General features: G+C 44.0%; 2 protein-coding genes across 4 annotated transcripts; one reads left to right on the plus strand and one right to left on the minus strand.

The window, feature by feature from the left end:
* Positions 1-1,925: 1,925 nt before the first annotated feature.
* Positions 1,926-5,616, plus strand: LOC118310686 (RB-associated KRAB zinc finger protein-like). 3 transcript variants are annotated; one of them, XM_035633848.2, is made up of 5 exons: positions 1,926-1,943; positions 2,323-2,552; positions 3,047-3,111; positions 3,793-3,886; positions 3,978-5,616. In XM_035633848.2, the coding sequence occupies exons 2-5, from the start codon at positions 2,345-2,347 to the stop codon at positions 5,000-5,002; spliced, it is 1,392 nt and encodes a 463-aa protein (XP_035489741.1). In that variant the 5' UTR covers positions 1,926-1,943; positions 2,323-2,344; the 3' UTR covers positions 5,003-5,616. The 3 variants fall into 3 exon arrangements, with proteins under 3 accessions (XP_035489741.1, XP_035489740.1, XP_035489739.1); XM_035633847.2 differs by lacking the exon at positions 1,926-1,943 and adding an exon at positions 1,957-2,131; XM_035633846.2 differs by lacking the exon at positions 1,926-1,943 and having other exon boundaries at positions 1,957-2,552.
* A 3,197-nt stretch (positions 5,617-8,813) lies between these two features.
* LOC118310465 (purine nucleoside phosphorylase) lies at positions 8,814-14,944 on the minus strand. Its single transcript, XM_035633417.2, has 6 exons — positions 14,787-14,944; positions 13,050-13,219; positions 12,789-12,892; positions 12,003-12,178; positions 10,942-11,129; positions 8,814-9,789 (listed from the first exon to the last, which is right to left on the minus strand). The coding sequence occupies exons 1-6, from the start codon at positions 14,804-14,806 to the stop codon at positions 9,572-9,574; spliced, it is 876 nt and encodes a 291-aa protein (XP_035489310.2). The 5' UTR covers positions 14,807-14,944; the 3' UTR covers positions 8,814-9,571.
* Between the last annotated feature and the right edge of the window lie 4,704 nt (positions 14,945-19,648).

Genomic DNA, 19,648 nt, shown 5'->3' on the forward strand with positions numbered 1-19,648 from the left:
GCTGCTGCTGCTGGTTGGCGCTGCTGCCGCTGGGTGGCGCTGCTGCTGCTGGGTGGGTGCTGCTGCTGCTGCCGCTGGTTGGCGCTGCTGGTTGGCGCTGCTGCCGCTGGGTGGCGCTGCTGCTGCTGGGTGGTGCTGCTGCTGCTGCCGCTGGGTGGCGCTGCTGCTGCTGCTGGGTACTTCCGCCGCGTGTTACACTGGGAGCTTCCGCCGGCGGACGTGAATTAGTTCCACCTTCAAGTTTGAAAAATTTCATTTTTTCATTTGCCGAGACGGGTATCCTCAATTAAACAAAAATATCGGTGTCAACACGATTAGTCAAGTGTCTCTCAGGATAAGTGGACTTTGTTTAGTTAGACCTTCAAAAAAACAAACTGAAATGACAAATACATATAAAATATTTCATAATATATAATATATAAATATATATAACAATTCCAATACAGTTCCTAATTAAATGTCTATTTGGCAGCATGGCACCCTGTTATCAACTTGTTAAATTTGTTTAATTTCTTTAGTGTGCATCTTAATATTGTCAGTCACTTATATTTTTTGATAGGAGATGCAACTAACAAGTGCAATTAAACACAATGCTGGCCGTTCTGGTGAAGCTACTTTAGTTCGCTAGCAAAGCAAGAATCTTTCAAATTACCACTCTTAGCAAAAGAAAAAAAGAAAAAATGTGACAGAGGAAGTTCTCTTGAAGTTTCTCTCTCTCCGTCTCTTACACAAACGGCTCTTTGGAGGTATGTCACTTTTGTTATGCTTATGTTTTTGTCGACGCGAAATGATCAAAAGAGTTTATTACAATTTACCTGGGTCTGGTGTGGGACGAATTAACGACTTTTGCTTGATTCTGAGTCATATCAACGTGCAAATTTGGGAATTTGTAATGAAGTAAATCACACAGAACTGTTCGTTCATGATCGGGAGGAATATGGATCATTGTGTGGTTCATTGTTCCAATAAAAGAGATAGTACTTAGTATTTGTTACTGTTTATCGCCACAGTCTCCTCGTGTTGTTCTGAGCTGCAGTGACAGAAAAAGAAATGAAAATGAATCTGTCGGGAATCAAATCATCTTTATTGGATTCAAATGAAGCATTAATATGAATGCGTCCATGTATTTATCTGGCGTGATAAACTCTCCCTCTGTTTATTAGATAGATAGGTAGATTGAGAGATAGATAGATAGCTACTTTATTTATCCCAAGCTGGGAAATTCCGGTGTAACAGCAGCACGTTTCACACAGCACACTTTAAAAATACATACAATATCTACACAAATAAATGTAAAATATATGAATTGCAAAAAATAGAATAATACATTTAAAGAATCTACATGAAATACTAACAGTGGAAATAGAAGAGTTGTATGTAATATAATTTCTGTTGTAAAAAAAACACAGTGGGACACATTAAAAGTCTGGAACAGCAAAAATAAGATTCCACTCTTTCATAAATGTTGGCTGAGCTTTACACCCTCAATTCAGATCGTCCCTGATGCATTTTATTCAAAACCACAGAAAGAAAAAAAGTACAGTTTAATCTAGTAGAAATTCTACAGAAGAACACAGATGACTGTTATCAAGTCATATTTCAGTATCTTAGACAAACTTATGTAATTGAGAAAATATAATTTGTTGATTGTTTGTTTGTTTATTATTAAGTTTGTTTGTTTTCTTTGGTTAGTCTTAGTGTACACAGTAAACAATAGCCATGCTGAGCCACACTCCATACCAGTTGGCGGCGGCAATGCACCAAGTTGTTTATTGCCAACCGCCCAAAAAAAACAGAAGAAGAAGAAGAAGTTTGTCCCTGACGCGATCCCGTTGAGTGATGACTGGGGTTTCCAGTGATCTGATTGGTCAGCAGTGGGGATGTTGACAGGCTTTGATCTCGTCGGAGAACTATGATCTCATAGTTCGGCACTAGTTACCATGGTGATTCACGCCGGTTAAGAAGAGAGCCGGCTCCGTAGGACGGAATAACTCAGAGTTAAAGCTTAAGTTACTCCGATAACCACAAATCCTGCTTCGCAGTACCTGAAACAGTCGCCACCTCTCGCTCCTGCCCCCCTATTCTTCTTCGTCGGCTCTAGTTTCACTGCGTCTCTACTCGCGTACTTACGGTAGATCCCTCCGCCACACGGAAGAAAGGCTCCAGTTAGCCCTTAGCAACACAAACACACAGATGTAGCCCTTTCGTTGCTAGTGCGTCGGTTCTCCTAGCGATCAAAGAAAGAATCACAGCGCGGATAGGAACCTCTCAATTATTCATTTATTAATTCATGGAACTAAATGTTTCTCTCTCCCCCTCCAGACATCGCTTGTTGTCCGCGAACATGGCGACGTGCGCTCCCTTCCAGACGCAGCTGTCCTCGATCATGGAGGTGCTGGTGAAGGCGGCGGTGGCGGAGATATCCAAGCTGGTCGATGACAAGTGTGCGTGTCTGCACCTCGACATATCCCGCCAGCAGAGCGAGATCGAGACGCTGAGGAGGAAGCTGACGACGGCGGAGAGGAAGAATGCGCAGCTGCCGCGCGGCTTCGGTGAGATGCTGCCCCGCTTCATCCGTGGCCATAATTAATGAACGACTTAATGAATGTGATATGAAGACGTACTTAAAAAACAACAACAATCATTTTTCATAAAACAGCGGCACCGTTACAAGGATGGAGCTCCTACTCATGTTGATATGCATTGTGATTAAGATTATAAACCGTTCCTCGTTTTGGAATAATAATAACATTTCACTTTGATTCACCTGAGCAGTGTTTCCCCTACCATTGAATTGGGGGGGGGGGGCGCTTCGCCCCGCCCCCCCCTGGAAATTGAAATACATTTTAATTAATTAATTACATATAATGCCAAGCAGAAGTCATTTGAGGTCACTTTCCTTATACACCCTATTCCTCATTCCTGCATAAAAGATTGTGGATGAAACCTGATTTGTGAAACCTAACCCCACCACACCACCACCCACCCACAACCAGTTAACCTAGGCGAAACACTGCCTGAGAGTTTCCTTCTTCTCTGCACACAGAGAACTACATGGACCGAGGAACTGACGTCGGCAGCAACTGTCCACATCCCACCGGAGACATTAAGGTCTGTTGCCATTTTCACTACAATTCCTCAAACTTTGATTTGTGTCAATCTCAGTCACGTGTGTAGATGTAGGTTTTTAACCAGACTCGAGGCTGGATTACCAACCAGGTAAAAGCAGGCAACCAACCGCCCCGGTGGCCCCCCAGGGCCCCCCAGGGCCCCCCCTGAGACCCCGGTGGTCTGAACAGCCCCCTGGTTCAGTGGGGTTATTGGTTGATCAATAACCTGTCTGGGGTCGGGTGGTTACGTAGGACCAAGGCGCATCCGCACATGTAGAAGTGCAACAGTTAATCGATGAGTAATAGAATACTTAATGAATCTCCAACTATTCTGATAATGGATTAATCGGTTTAAGTAGTTTTTATGGAGGAAAAATAGTCAAAATTCTCTGAGTTCAGCTCCCTCTATGTGTACCTTGAGACCTTGTGTTGAAATCTAGGTTTTGAGGATCTTATTTATTGCAGCCGATAATTGTCCACAAAGCACAGAGAGGAAGGATTGTTTTTTTTTTGGTATATGTGAAAGGGAATCTCTGCAAAATTTCCCACGTTCACGTCTGAAAACAGCTGTAGAGACAAGCAACCAACCTACAGGGAAATTTAGAGTTGCCAGTAAACCCAACCTGCACGTCTCTGGAAAGCCAAATATCGCAGATTTAACTCCTCTATCCTCTCGATTTAGTTTCCAGAGATCGAAGATGCAGCTATTTCCTTCACCATTAAAGAAGAGAGTCCAGATGAGCCGCTGTGGATCAGTGATACTGCTGGACCGGTTGGTGAGTAAAAAAATAAATAATTTAATTTTAAAAATTCATCACCTTTTGGTTCAAAATATCTGAACTTCCCCCCCTCTCCTGCTCCCTGTAGGTGGACCCGTGCAGTACTCTAATCCAGGTAATGCTCAAGAAAGCCAGCAGCTTGAAGGGGACCATCGGTTAGCCCATCCAGAGGTCGCCAGGCTGAAAACATCACAGTTCAGTGACCTGTACAACTCTGGGCAACACGCAGCAGAGATCGGGGGCCTTCACTTCACTGTCAAGACAGAGAAGGACGAGGGCCGATCGGGATTCAGTCAGGACGGATGCCAGCATGGCGCAGGGAAGCCGACTCAACTCGCCGCCGACTTTTCCATGGACGAGAGAGAAAATCAACTCTGGTCGTCCATTATCGAAGGCAACGACATCGACGCCGGGTTCCCCGACTTTTCCAGTATGGTAGAGGAGTATTCCAACACATTCCCCGAACACTCGGACGCCAGTGTGGCTTCCAGCGCTGGCAAGTCGACGAGTGTCCAGCAGTCGTCCTCTCAGAGGCCGTGCAACGGGATCTACGGCGGTGAGTATCAGAAGGACGCTCCGCAGTCGTCCGGTTTTCAGGGCAGACCTCAGGGTTCTCTCTCGCAGAGAAACGCGTCGCACGTAGCGCACCTGAGGCCACCCGACGAGCACCCCGAGAGGGACGCCGCGGCTGGGGACAGACCGGTCGTAACCCACTCCCACGGCGGCTTCGCGCCGGGCGGCTACCACCCCCACAAGACTCTGTCCGGCGCGGCGCGGGGCTACATTTGCCTGCAGTGCGGGAAGACGTTCGGCCGCCTGCACCAGTTCAAGCTGCACCAGCAGAGCCACAGGCGGAAGCGCTCGTTCTGGTGCACGGTGTGCGGCAAGAGCTTCCAGTGTTCGTCCCACCTCAGCATACACCACCGGACGCACACGGGCGAGAAGCCGTACGGCTGCGGGCAGTGCGGCAAGCGGTTCACGCAGCAGAGCAGCCTGCGGGTGCACCAGCGCACGCACAGCGGCGAGCGGCCCTACAGCTGCGCGCAGTGCGGGAAGACCTTCATCCTGATGCACCATTTGAAACGGCACAGAATCATTCACACGTACAGCTGAGGGGGCGATGTGCGTGCGAGGTTGTGTCGCTCAGACGAAAAGGCAATGAACAAATGAACCTTTTAAAAAAACAAAATCAGAAAAGACGAGCGGCAACTTTCTTCTGATTCGCAACCTCGTGGACTTAATCACAGACTAATGCATATTTCACTATGCAAAATCCATCTGGATCGGATTTTGAAGTTTTCTTCTTTTTTTTAATAAATACTTCTTTCATTAATTAAACTTAATTGCGCCCTGTGAACAGAGTTCACACGTCAGCATTTTAAAAGAGACTTCCGACGCTAGAAATCCCAAAAAACAAGGTGTCATTTAAAAAACAACGTCCTGCAGTTTATCTGTGCACAAACGACTTCTTCAGTCGTAGACAAACTCTGCTTCAGCTTCTCGTGTAGAGATGAGCCTTGTTTCATCTCAGTGCTGACACCAGAAGCACAAGTTGCTCATCGTTCCCATCGAGTTCAGCTTTACAGTCGCTAGTGGCTCTTCGCTTTCAATGCCATTGACGGACGTCTCAGGTTCACGTGTCGATGTCTAACCTGCCTGACTACTGTTCCCGCCATAAACCCCTTTGCTATTTGTCATGATTTATATTAAAGCATTGTTAAAATCAACTCCTGGACTTTTTTTTCTTTTACTGAAGAAGAAAAGAAAAAACTAAGATGTACAATTAAATGAAATAGAGGGAAACTTGACATATTCTCCTTTTTAAACGCGGAATCCAGTGAGTTTTTTAAAAGCACTTAAGCTTGATAAATGATTGATGATCAAAAAAATTCTTTTGTTGGGGGGGGGGGGGTTAATTTGCTGAGAGTTGACTCGTGAATTCATCAACTTTTTTCACCTCTACTCAAACTGTGCCACTGTGGTTAGTGAAATGGCACCAGAGGGCAGTGTACAGTAACTCATCCTACAGTCAAGACTGTGACCTCCTCGCTCTGAAGTTTACTTTCATGGGAATCACCTCACGGTGAACTTCCAGTAAGCGGCTTGACTGTCGTCCCTGTCGTCCCTGCACCCAGTGGAGGTGTAGCACCAAATTCTGGGCCCTATACATAAGCAGTCTCTCCACAATTTTTTTTGAAATACGCACTTCAGTCCCTCAACCAATGTATTCAGCCCATTTTTAATTCATGTTATGACACTAATTACTTAGAAAACACTAATTACACTATTCCAGGCTTTTCAGGGCCCCCCAGGTGCTACTTCCATGCATGCACCTGGTGCCTTCCCCTCGGTATTTGATAGTTTTTATATATATTTTTTGCACTTTTTGCTGTTTTCTCATGAAAACTTGTTATCCCTATAAACTAGGGGTTGACTGATATGGATTTTCCCGGGCCGATACAAATACCGATTACTACTAATCTACGAGACCGATAACTGATGATCAAAATTTAGAATAATACAAATGATTCTATTCTATAACACAAAACTTTGTTTAAATGCCTTAGACCACGTGTTGGATTCACAGAACCAGGAGCTTCTCAGCAGCATTACTATGAAGTAGAGACCCAACCGATATGGATTTTTGGGGGGTCGACCCCGATATCAATATTTGCGAGTAAAAATTCCTGTAAACGATATGATTCCTGTAAACGATATATATATTTATTTATTTTTTGAAATCTGTCAATGATTCCTAAGATGTCATTATCAAACCTTTATGACATGTAATCAAGGCTTGATATTGTTAGATTAACCATGAACTTTATCATAAATAACTATGAACTGAAAATACAAATACAAACAAATACATTAAAACCTGTAACAAACAATCTATTTTACATAAAATGTATATCGAAAAAGGCTCAAATCAGTTGGCCGATAACATCGGTCGGGCTCTTAAAATATCGGCCGATACCGATATGTCTTTGAAAGGCTAATACCGGCCGATGTGATCGCGCCAACCGATATATCCATCGGGCTCTACTCAGAAGTTGAACAAAGACACATGGCTGATAATTGGTCTGCCCCAGACCACAGAGTTTTAAAAAGCGTTACCTTTGTGCTCTGGTCTGTATTTTAAATATATTTCCATGGTGACAGTGTTGTTGTACCAATGAATCCAACTGACATCAACATGGGTTTAGTTTGGTGTTGAAACACAACGGCGTGAGCATTAACTACAGTACAGTAGTGGACAGAGACTCTTCATCTCGTCCATTTGTAGAGCTTCACTGCACACGTACATGCTTATTTGAAGGTGGTGGAGGAGGAAGTTAATGATTTCCACTCAGGATTACTGCAGCGGTGTCCACCCAGTCCTCCCATGTAGTTTTTTATTGATCGAACCTCTGATTCATGCTCTGATGAAATAGAACGTTTGACATTTGAAAATGAACCAAAGTCTGTTTGATAGTTCATCTTGGTGGTATCAGGTCAGAGTGTTTGCGCCGAAAAGGCCAGTGAAGCAAAATGCAAGTTGGGAAGACACCGTAGTGTCTATGATTTAACAACCAGGAATTAAACACTTGCGACCCAAACTGCACAGTGCACACGACTTCGTGCATTGTGTGTTTCTGTGTGCAGCCATAAATTGAACCCGCATAACCAGAAGAGGAACAGCACCGTGTCCACGCCTCCGCCGCACCTACAGATTCCCACCACCACAGTGTGTCGGGGCATTTTGTGCAGACACCTGGACGGTTCTTGTGCTGCAGGCAAAACTGGCAGCTCATAAAATTCTCACAACCTTGTATGGCCATAAACAGCTGAGTCCCTGAGCGTCATGGAATTTTTTTTAAAGTAGGAGTAAAGGGGACAAGAGGCGGGTCTGGATATATTTAGTTTAAGGAAGCGGGAACATGCAGGAGAGAGTGAGTGGGGGGGGGGGAAGCTGCTGATACGGTGAAAGTCGAATCAACAGTTAAAAAATGTCAAACACCACGATGGTGTTCTGTTTCCCAGAGGAACGGCCGCGTGCGCCGCGTGTATGTTTGGAATTCCTTCGCTGGCAAGCTCACGTTTGATTTGCAGGTGGCGCTTTGAGGGCGTCATCTGCCTGCGGACACTGAATATTAATACAGGATGCTTGATTAATACAGTACATGATACTGTATGACAGTATGTGGACAGCTAAGATCCACTGTACCGTTGATCTGGGCCAGTTACTTCCAGTTAAGGGCAGGTTCACTGCTACAGCATTTATTTTTTTTAAAGGACAATGCACTTTGGACTTTTTTGGCAGCGTATTAATGCCCCTGGATTCGGAATGAGATGTTCAACAATTACATAATGTGTGCAATTGGCTTTGTTACCCAGGTGCTTGAGAGTAGAAGTCCAAACTGTTATTTGATGATTTGCATGACGAGATAAACTAACTTCACCGATCAGAATAAATTCTACTCTTCCCCACGCATGCAAACGCCACGTCGGACTCTCACATGTTTTACGCAAGTTGCTGGCAATGATGCTGCTGCACCGTTTGCAATTTGTATCCAATCAATGCTTGCAAATTGCTGTGTGCGCCGCTTAAGTTTGTGGTGATTTAAATTGACAATCACACGTATCTTTAAGAATACGCACAATATGGAGTGAAACAATAAGTGTTACAGTCGGACTTGACAGGATCAGGTATGTAAACATCCCAAGGTCCTCATTTCAGTTCATCTCTATCTCAGTGATACATTTTGCCAAACAAATTTGCATCTAATCAAGATACATAAAAAGTAATATACTGTGTGTAACATGATCCGAGGTTGGGTTTTTTCCCGTTTCACGACCATCTGTAGCCGAAAGGTCTCGTACGTCCCACAGCTAAAGAAGTGCCCCACGACCCTTTCCATTTCAAACGCAGCACAAGACGTCATTTTCAAGTGGAGTATTTCTTTTTATTGAAAAACTTGATTCCACAGTTTTTACAGTATTTGGTTAGGTCACCTCTTAAAGCGCAGACAGCCCAAAAAGCAGAAAAAAAACACGCCAGCCTGTTAGTTAACGCAGTGATAAGGCCTGGAGAGTTTGGTATACTAACTGCCCCGTGCAGGACATCGTCCCCTTTTCTTCGACTATATGTCCGTCAAACACAAGATATATTATCGAAACGCTACTGAAATACATTTAATTCAAATATTTCATTAAACTTTCCACCGTCGATTCAGCCTCGATTGAAGACGAAGACACATGGTTCTCATACATTAAGAATAGGGGCGACACATTACGACTGTATCCTCATTGGGTGGCCAACATGTCAGGGAATGTAGAAGTAAAAAAATATTTTTATATTAAGTTAAAAGTTATCAAGTTAAGACACATTAAAATAGGACGTTGTTTCATTGAAACACTATGCTTGGCTGATAAAAAGTGCAATATATGTCGCAGCAGGAATTTGTGAAAAGAACTTTATGGTCTGAAATGAGAGTGAATCTGATCACCTCAAAAAATTTAAATGATGCTGATAGAGGAATGTACTTTTGAAAAGACTCCTTGGATGTTTTGATAAGGAACTGGTTTCACGAAGCCCAGCAGTGCAAAAGCCTTACAGAGCATTTTTTAGCGTTTTTGAAAATCTTCTTGGAGGGACGCCAAGGAGTTGAAAGCGGGACGGCCGGGGACCGCCGCGCGCGTTCAGAAGGAGGTGTTGCTGTGCTCCATCCGAGCCACGATGGTGGACACCAGCTTCTCCAGCTGCGCGGCCGTCTGCCTGGCCGTCTCCAGCACCTCTTCGTGGTTGGCCTTCTCCTGGCTGTCGTATTCCATCACCGTGCAGTTGCTGATCAGGGACAGGGCGAAGCAACGCATCCCAGCGTGGCGCGCGGCGATCACCTCGTGAACAGTGCTCATCCCTGCAGAGGAGACACGGAGAAGGTGAGACGTTTTTTAAGTATACATGATTCAAATGTAACTCAGTTTGCCTGCTATGTTATCCAGCACGCTGCTTTCAGACGTGCACTGGAGTCCGGACATATTCGGCTGTGTGTGAAAACGCAAATGTCTGTAAATGTTGCTCGGGACATTTTCCGGGACTTTTCCTGCCATCCCCCTAGAATGTACAATGTGCAAAGGAGAATACAGCAGGATAATCTTTGGAAAATTCCCAGTGATCGAGTGGGCGTGTATCGAGTTGATGACTGTAACCAAAAACACAGCGGTCCAAAAGTACCGGCATGTCCTGCTCTACCGAGACACCACAGCATGTTCCGGAGTCTCCTGCTGCATTTGTCTAAAATCTGAAAGGCAAACTCTGGAAAAAGTGTGAAACCCAATTTTCCCGCAGTCTGCATGTCTGAAAACAGCTGAGAAATGTGAAGATTTACCTGAACAACTGGACTTACCAGAGTCACTTATCAGAGAATTTGCCATAGAATTTATGAGGATGACAGAATTTTCTTAATCATTGCAATGAAAAATCTGCATTTCCAATCTTATAATTTTTTTTTATCTCTCAAATATTCTCAAGTGAATTTTTTGAAATGTTACTGTATCACAATATACAGATATATCAGTATTATAATATACAATAACGTAAACTATGATTTTATCCCTACCACACCATCCACTCCAATCTATGATAGTATCCTCATAATCATTAGAGGGAGATTGTTGACGGAGTAAAGGCTCGACTGTAAGTGTAGTGTACAGTGAGTAGTATATAGCGTAATGCACTGATCAGATTTAAATTCCAATGTTACTTATGTCTTTGTTGTTTTTGACAACTGAATGTCACTCCCGTGTGGTTCATTTGTGTGTGTGTGTGTGTGTGCGTGCGTGATTGTATTTTTATCTTGGTCACCTGAATGAACTCTTTGCCAATGAGGATATTTTTGGAGACTGGTCACATGTATGGTCTTTTCCTAACTTCCTCTAAGGTTTGGTTTTAGGGTCAAGACAAGGTGAACATTAGGGTTAGGGGTTAGGCCATTATGTCAATTACCGTTTTTCTTGACAAGCATAAGAGTTACAACAACCGTGTTGGTACGAGACATTTCAGGACTCACCGACGGCATCGGCGCCCAGCGTGCGCAGCATGCGGCACTCCGCGATGGTCTCGAAGGAGGGGCCGCTGACGGCGCAGTACACCCCCTCCTTCACGAATTTGAAGCCCAGCTCGGCCGCCACGTCGTGCGCCAGCTGCCCCAGCTTCCGGTCGTAGGCGTCAGACATGCAGGGGAAGCGAAGGCCAAACCTGGAAGAGAGGGAGCAGGACGGTTGACTCAAGTTCAGCCAACGGCAGGAATCTACACGGTGGTCCAACTCAAAACCTCAATTTCCCCCAGATGACTCAAGAACCTTTAAAAGCAAGTTTCACAGCACGTGAGCTGATGTGACTGTTTTGATGCAGGCGTAGGTGACGACACCTTCTGACCACTGCATGTGGAGTTTTTGTCATGTCAACTCAGAGTGTACGCCCCCCCCGTCCCGCAGCAGGTGATTATCCGTTCTGTAAATTTACTCTGGCAGATTTGTGGTTCGTGACAAAAGGCTGAATAAATGTCACTGACAGGACTTGTGCCCGGAGGCGAGGAGTCTTGTTAGCGTCTCAAAGTGTCACGTAGTGACTTTAAAATGCCGCCCCTTGTGAACAAAGGACACTTTTGTTGACACCGGCTTCGGGGCCCTGAACGGGGCAGTTTGGTGTGGGAGACTGAGAAAAAAAAAATTGCACATATTTCACCAGATGAAACATGGAGGGGGAGAGAAAAACAAGCGTGGTACAGCCGTGATCTTGCACAGAGAAGCCACTGTTTGCTTGAAATTGCTAGAAAAAAGAAGAAAAAAAATTGTACTTTTTGGAGCATCAGACAAATCTTTCTTTATTACGTAAATGGCAAAATAAAGAAACCTGAGACTGAGGAGATTCCTACGGTCGCCTGCTGCTGTCAAGCTTTTCCAACTAACAGGAAAACTACTGGTTGCACTGAGCCGTATAAACTGTCTGAATTTGAAAGTAAATTAGAAGGTAAAATATCATGCAACTTCCAGACAATAACAACGTTCACAACAGCATCTGCCCTCATGAAACTACTAATCTGTGCCCCCCCCCGCTCCTCCAACCCACCGGTCGTCGTTGGGTCCGACCAGAGGGTTGACTCCGGCGATACCGGGCAAGTTGATGTGGTCCTTGATGATCATGACGTCGCCCACTTTGAAGTCCTTGTTGAGGCCCCCGGCGGCGTTGGTCAGGATCATCGTCTCCACGCCAATCAGCTTGAAGACGCGCATGGGCAGCGTGATCTGGGGGGCAACCAGGGTAACGTGAACTTTGTGTTTTTGAGCGGTGGAACATGCCAAATGTTTCTGGAGGGAACGTGTCTGTTTCTTTGTGATGCCAGTTGACTTGAGAACTACTGATGGCGGGAAGATATTTCCATCTTTCTCACATCTGGCCAAGCGGTTTTAATTTGTCCATGATTTGAGAACTCTGTGTCTGAAGATTGGGCCTGGGAAACAGAGCAGCTGTGTTGTGCGCCTCTCCAGAAAACATTTAAAAAAACAAGAGCACTCAATCTCGCCTCGCGATGGTGAAGAATCCTTCAGAGAAAAAGGCCAAAATGATTGGCCACGCTTGAGACCAATTAGACAAAATGGAGGCAAGATTGTATATTGTTTATATTTACAATATAAAGACAATATAAAGACTTTTTCAATTCTTCTTTAAAGCTTGTGCAGACTTATATTAATATTTTCGTATGTGTTCACTGCAGCAATTCATTGCACTTCTCTCCAAGGTGCTTTATCTTACAAGTGCATCTTAAAAAAAGAACAGGTTTATAGTACGTGTCATGGCAAGAACGTGTGGTCGTGTAGTCGACATGGGGCGTTGACTTTGTCAGGCTCCACCCACCTTCTGGACGGGGTAGCCCTCGTACAGGTGGAACCTGCCCTGCATGCAGACGCACGGTTTCCCTTTCAGCATGCCAAACACCAGCTGTCCAGCGTGACCATGCACTGCAAAACACACACACACACACACACACACTGTTAGACACCCAGACATGGCAACCAACTTGCTCAAACACACACACACACACGCACACACACACACACACACACACACACAGATTAACAGCTGTTGTCCCAGACTGCGGCGGCGGGATGGGCGTACCTGTGCTCCGTGGGAAGTTGGGAATGTCACTGTACTTGAAGACCTGCGGGTCCTTGAGCATATCGGCCAGCCCCCCCAGACCTGAGCCGCACACGATTCCCACAGTCGGACGCACTTTCGTGCTGGACAGCAGCCAGTCGGCCGTGGCGCGGCACTCCTCGTAGCCGTTGCTGTGAGAGGGTCAGAGAAACGAAAGAAGGATGTGGCGTTATTTCTAGTTGCGCCACACAAGGCCTGGAGCGAGGGCAGAGTTTCGGTTTGGGCCGAGGATGGTACGACTGTCACGTACACAGCCAAATGTTATCTGCCGAGTTTATAGTGAATTCTGTCGAGGACTCAAAGTACTGAAGTGACACTGACCGTGACAGTGAGCGACAGTGAGGCAACGAGCGCCGCACACAGCAAAACGCCAAGTTAGAGAACTTTTATGTTTGTATCATTATGAAACTGTGTAGGGGCAAATATAGTATATATTTAGTAGCCTATAGACAATACGCGTGCCGCGTATGCTTTGAGAGAGAGGAGTCTTTATTGTCACTACAAGTAAATGGAAGAAAAAAAATTGTTGCGCAAACCTGTGGATCCCTAATTAGGTCTCTCTCTCTCTCTCTCTCACACACACACACACACACACACAAATTAAGACTATCAAGTCAAGGATAAACCCTATAGACTAAGACAACACAGTGAAATAGGACAGAAATACAGATAAATATGAATATATTAGGAAACAATGTAGAGAGATGGTACTAAAATAAAGTGACTGTTTCCAACCATAGACACGAGTTTTGTATTTCCGTGCGCACACATACACAATACCAACATGGTCGTTAATGAATACCAAACATTCCTGCTTCTCTTTTATGAGGATTTATAACAGATCTGACAAAAAAAATAAAGATATTTCCAAAGATGTTAATTTGGGACTATAGTCTCAGACTAAACAATTAGTTGTACAAGTGCTCACATGGAACCGACGCAGAAACCAACCCAGCCCCTTGCGCGTCAACGTGGTGATGTTGGCGCGCTTGGCTTCTCGGAAAAATCATTTCCCCACTGAGTTTTACTTAGAACAAGGGAACAGGGGGTTTTGGTACAGACTAAGCCATCTTCCTGTGCGGGAAGAGATGAGTCGGTGGGGGCCTGGAGAGAAGACGTGACCTGACGTTCGGTGCGCAGTTTTGTGCCAAGTGGGATATTTCCCCGTTCCCCCAGTGAGCCAAACCACACCTAAGTTAGCGGGGATTTTTTTTTAACGCGATAGAATCATCGTTTACAACAGGGCTAGTTATATTTTTTTTCATTTTCCTTGACAACAGCCGCGCGGGAGAAATCTTAATTCCCCTGAGCAGCTTTCCGCGAGGGCGCGACCTCCTCCTGGCGAGGCAGGAGCGCGCTCCTTTTATTAGTTTTCTTTTAAATAAGGTAAAGTGATCTGAGGGGGAGGATTGAGCATCATCATCATCATCATCATCATCATCGTCGTCGTCATCATCGGTGTGATGCAGGCACAAACGCGTGACTGGCGTGGAACAGAAAAGAAGCGCATGTGTCCGTGGACTTCATCAAAGCAGAAATGTAGACATCTCCATAGAAACATGATTCGAATGATCATATGTGACAGGGTTAGACACATGGGCGGGTTTTTTTGATTTTTATAATCGCTAAACACAGGTTTTAGTCTTGAATATGAATATTATAAGAGGCTTAAATATTCACATTTTTATTGTAACTCACCTTGACACAAACTCGGACATGTTTATGATGAGACGTGACACGGATGGAGGCGGCAGGTTATTCCGTGGTGAAGTGACAGTGTCAGAGTACTGCGTATTTCTCGATGGTTTTCGTTTTGACCACTTCCCCCATTCCTCTGACACTCGTAGCCACGCCCCTCTCTTCCTCTTCCTCCTGTGCTCCGCAGCCGAGCACGGTTCTCTGATTGGCCGAAGAGCAGGCGGGTGTGGCGCGTATGTAGTCCCGGCGACGCCCCTGATGCGTTCACGAGCTTCTTCCAAAACAGGTTTTGACGAAGATTGTACACAAACGGTCCGTTTTTTCTTTAAGTCCAACTCATGTGGCTCCTTAACCTGCAGGTGATTCTCTTCACCTTTAATAACCAGGAAAAATATTAAATTTATGCTAAGTATGACTCAAATATATTGGTCCAAATGTTGCTTTCACATACCTCTGTTTACCCTTTTTGATGTTAATACATGTATAAAAGTTTCCAAATAAAAACGTGACCATATGTTGAACCCCCCCCTCAAAAAATCCATAATCACAAAAACAATTCACGTACTCAAGTATCATTGACCCTGATGTTTCCATAATTGTGTCATATCATATTTTTTATTGTCAAATTTGTATTTTTTTGTTGTTGTCATTATGCAGTCTTACATGCGCACTTATGAGCTACAGGATTTCCGACAGCGCTTGAAGGCAGCACCCCACCGTGGTCTCAGCTTGGTTGTGTTGCGTTTGGTGCTGATTTGACCATTAAACACAACACACAGAACGATACAACAAAACCAGAGTCACATCTGTGATTTATTTATAAGTAACTCACCAAATGAAAACTTTTGTTATGAATTTTTAGGAAGTGTCATGAGAATTCAAGGATAAAACCTATAGACAAAGACAACACAGTGAAATAGGACAGAAATACAGATAAATATGAATATAATATATGAATATATAATACGAGTTTAGTATTTCCGTGCGCACACATACACAATACCAACGTGATCGTTAATAAATACCAAACATTCCTGCTTCTCAGTTATGAGGATTTATAACAGATCTGACAAAAAAAGAAAGATATTTCCAAAGATGTTAATTTGGGACTATAGTCTCAAACTAAACAATTAGTCGATGAAAAAGAAAAGAAATTAACTGTCTGGTTAATATCGTAGGCCTAAAATTGGTCTATAATCACAATCCTATTGGCAAATGTTGACTTAAATATATCAACCTAATGCTTGCAACCCGTTCTCTCTCTGCTCCTGGTGTAAATAAGGAGAAACACAGAAGCAGCAGGAAACCATCTGAGTGATTTCTTGGCGGTCCTCGCACCACAGTGGATTCAAGTCAAACTTTTCTTTTATTTTTCCAGGGCAGAACTGAACAGACCATAAACTGAACAATCTGTGCTCCTTTTTATTCCTTCTCTTTCTGTTTTGCTTTACCAGGCTGTGCTCACACGGAACCGACTCAGAAAGCAACCCCGCCCCCCTGCGTGTCGACGTGGTGATGTTGGCGCGCCTGGCTTCTTGGAAAAAATCATTTCCCCACTGAGTTTTACTCAGAACAAGGGAACAGGGAGTTTTGGTACAGAATACTTCATCTTCCTGTGCGGGAATAGATGAGCCAGATAGAATCATCGTTTACGACAGGGCTAGTTATTATTTTTTATTATTTTTCATTTTCGTTGACAACAGCCGCGCGGGAGAAATCTTAATTCCACTGAGCAGCATCCGCGAGGGCGCGACCTCCTCCTGGCGAGGCAGGAGCGCGCGACCTCCTCCTGGCGAGGCAGGAGCGCGCGACCTCATCCTGGCGCGCGACCTCCTCCTGGCGAGGCAGGAGCGCGCTCCTTTGATTGGTTTTTCTTTTAAATAAGGTAAAGTGATCTGAGGGGGAAGATTGAGCCTCATCACAGGGAGTTTCATCAGAGCGACTTCCTCCATGGCGAGAGGAAGTCAAGTAGTCTCTACTGCTCCTACTATGCATATTTAGTTTTAACGAATGGACGTGGTGCTGGAGGAGAGGCCACGGCTCCATCACAAGTCAGAAGGCTCGAGAGACATTGGACATCTTACCCGTCTCAGATATTGGAAATGAACAGTGCGTGTTGACATGTTGGACAGACGGATGGAGACCACGGGGAGAGCGCATTTCGTCTGTTTGACCTGATGGTGGTGACAAAGGAATACTTCTGAGCGGATCCTCTGTGTGTTCCCAGTCCAGTCCATGCGGCTCTGACCTTTGCTGACCCCGAGCTGGAATTCGTCCACCGAGCGTAGCACTGGATGAAAGGTCGAAAAGGAGCTGAACTGAAATAATCGGGGAGAGTTGGGTCAATGTGGCCTTTTTTCGGCCAAAGTTTGAAAAGAGAAAGAGTCAACATCCAGACAAACTGTGGGGGTGGAGAGAAGCACAGGGAGTGATTCCAGATGGTTCTTTGTGTGTATATTTTTAAAGCTTTGGTCCTTCTTATCTTTTTTAAATTTTTTTTTAGATTTGCTTTTAACATGTGAGCCCTCTCTAGATCCCCCAGGTCTTCCGGTAGTGGCCTTTTAATCTTTAAGTTAAAACCCAAACCCACGTCTTCTTCCTACTGTCTACACAGTGTCCACTCCCTTTTGAATCTCGCCTTTAGTCGAATCTTACTTCTTCTTTGACTTTATTTATTTACATTTCAGCCTTTTTACTGTTTTTATTTAATTCATATATTTATATAGGCTTAATTTAATTTAATCTTATTACTTTTATTTATTTTATTGTATGTACTCCCCTTTTAATGATATATTTTATTAACCTAACCTAACCCTAACACAACTTTTCTCTGAATTTTATTATTTTATTATCTTTTATGTATATATATGTATATACATAACATATATGTGTGTGCATATATATATATGCATATTTATATATTTTATTATACTCAAATTTCTTTTTACTGAGTTTTACTCTTTCTTTCAACTGGATGTGTGTTTGTGTGTGTTTGTGTTCGTTCCTCGTACCTGCTGTGAAAGCAGCACAGAGCAGCCAGTGTTCTGGTGACTCTGGTGTTACGTAACCGCTGATTTGTATTCTCACACGTGTCCGGCCTTTTCATCCGGGCACACCGACCAAACAAAATGTGCCGCTGTCACTCGAGTCAAATGACATGTACAAGTAGATGCATCTTCTGCACCGTCACTGTTCATTAATTGCTGCAGCTCATAATTGCAAACTATCCACCCTGTCGATCTGAAAAACAGCTGAGACTACTGGATCGTTCGTATACTTTTTAGGCCTTATAATGTATCATTTATCTGGCTGGTTTTAATTCATCGTCTTTCTTTTTGCTACCTGTCATTTGTTTTCCACGTTTTATTTTTCCCTTCCTTCCCACACATTATACAACTGTCTACTTATGGGAGTGTAATATGTTAAATCATATTTTATTTGCCAGTATTGCAGTTCCTTAATTAATACAAGGGGCTCCTAAACTTTTCACACCCTGACCTCCAAATTAACTGTACCAGACACAAATTACAGATGTGCACACGTCTCAATGTTTCCTCTGGAGCTTTGGTTTCATTTTAAATGTAACTATGGAGTTTATCTTTTGTGATGATGACAAAAAATATGCTATATGCTCTATATTTTTTAATGTTTTATTTGATTTCTGGAAATCATCTTGCCACATTCCCCTACCTCTCTAACTTCCTGAAGCAGTTACTGAGGCCTTGGCTCATTTTCCTCACCTTGTGTACTGGACGTTTTTCATGTGCACACGTCAATATATCGGAAATATCTGAACAGTTATTTCTGAAAAAATAAAAGATTTTTAATGAAAGTCGCTGCAGACAGTCTTTGTTGCCAGAGCCAAGTGATTTTGGAGACCCCTGTGACCTTTCCTGCACTGCCCCCTGCAGGTTGAAAATGTGAACATTTAAATGTGAGTATTTTACCATAATGAACTTCCTCAGCCCTTGCTTCTAAATGCAAAAGTTTGTCAGTGGGTAGGAACTACTTTGTTCAGCTCAAAAACAAGGCCTGTGTGAGCAGCACTCATGAGGTTAACACGTGAGCTGATACCACGTGGTCCTGATGATTTCTAGGAAGTTTCACAGCACGCACACACACACACACACACACACACACACACACACCACACGCACTTTGAAAAGTTATCCTTGGTTATCTGCCGCCACCTGTTGGGGTGAAGTCTTACCTCCACGAGGGGCTGATGGGAATCCTGTCCGCACCTTTCATTTTTTTCTGCAACGACACCTTTTTCCCTGAACTTTTAAGTTGTATGTTGTCAAATTTGACACGTTTCCTTTATCAGAATCAGCAAATAAATTCAACAAAGTCATCAAATCAAAGTCATCCCAGGAAGTAGTTATACTTATGGTATTTATTATGTATTCATTAATCAAAACAATGTGAGATTCCACTGTTTTTTATTATCATAAATGATTACATACTGAATTATAGCAATGTGGCAACTGAAAGGCCGACGAATAGCCGAGGTTAATCACATATTGATTGACGATACACGGACTGAATGAATGAAGGAAACAAATACAGATTCCTGAACAAATGCCAAGCTCATGAATCCGCAATGGGGTTCAAAATCGCAGCAGACGTCTAAACTCTCTGTGACCTTCTGTGTGTGTGTGTGTGTGTGTGTGTGTGTGTGTGTGTGTGTGTGTGTGTGTTCAGCCTGACCAAGGCACTGAGATCAGCACAGGAAATGAAGCGGCGAGCAAAACACCAAATAAATATGCAAGAGATGGGATGGAGGGCAAAATAAAAGGCTGGAAGGAAAAAGAGAAAGGGAGTTTCTATGGATGAATGAAACGGAGGTAAGACCACCAATA

This window comes from Scophthalmus maximus, chromosome 5 (genome assembly GCF_022379125.1).
Source record: "Scophthalmus maximus strain ysfricsl-2021 chromosome 5, ASM2237912v1, whole genome shotgun sequence".
Taxonomy (NCBI): Eukaryota; Metazoa; Chordata; class Actinopteri; order Pleuronectiformes; family Scophthalmidae; genus Scophthalmus; species Scophthalmus maximus.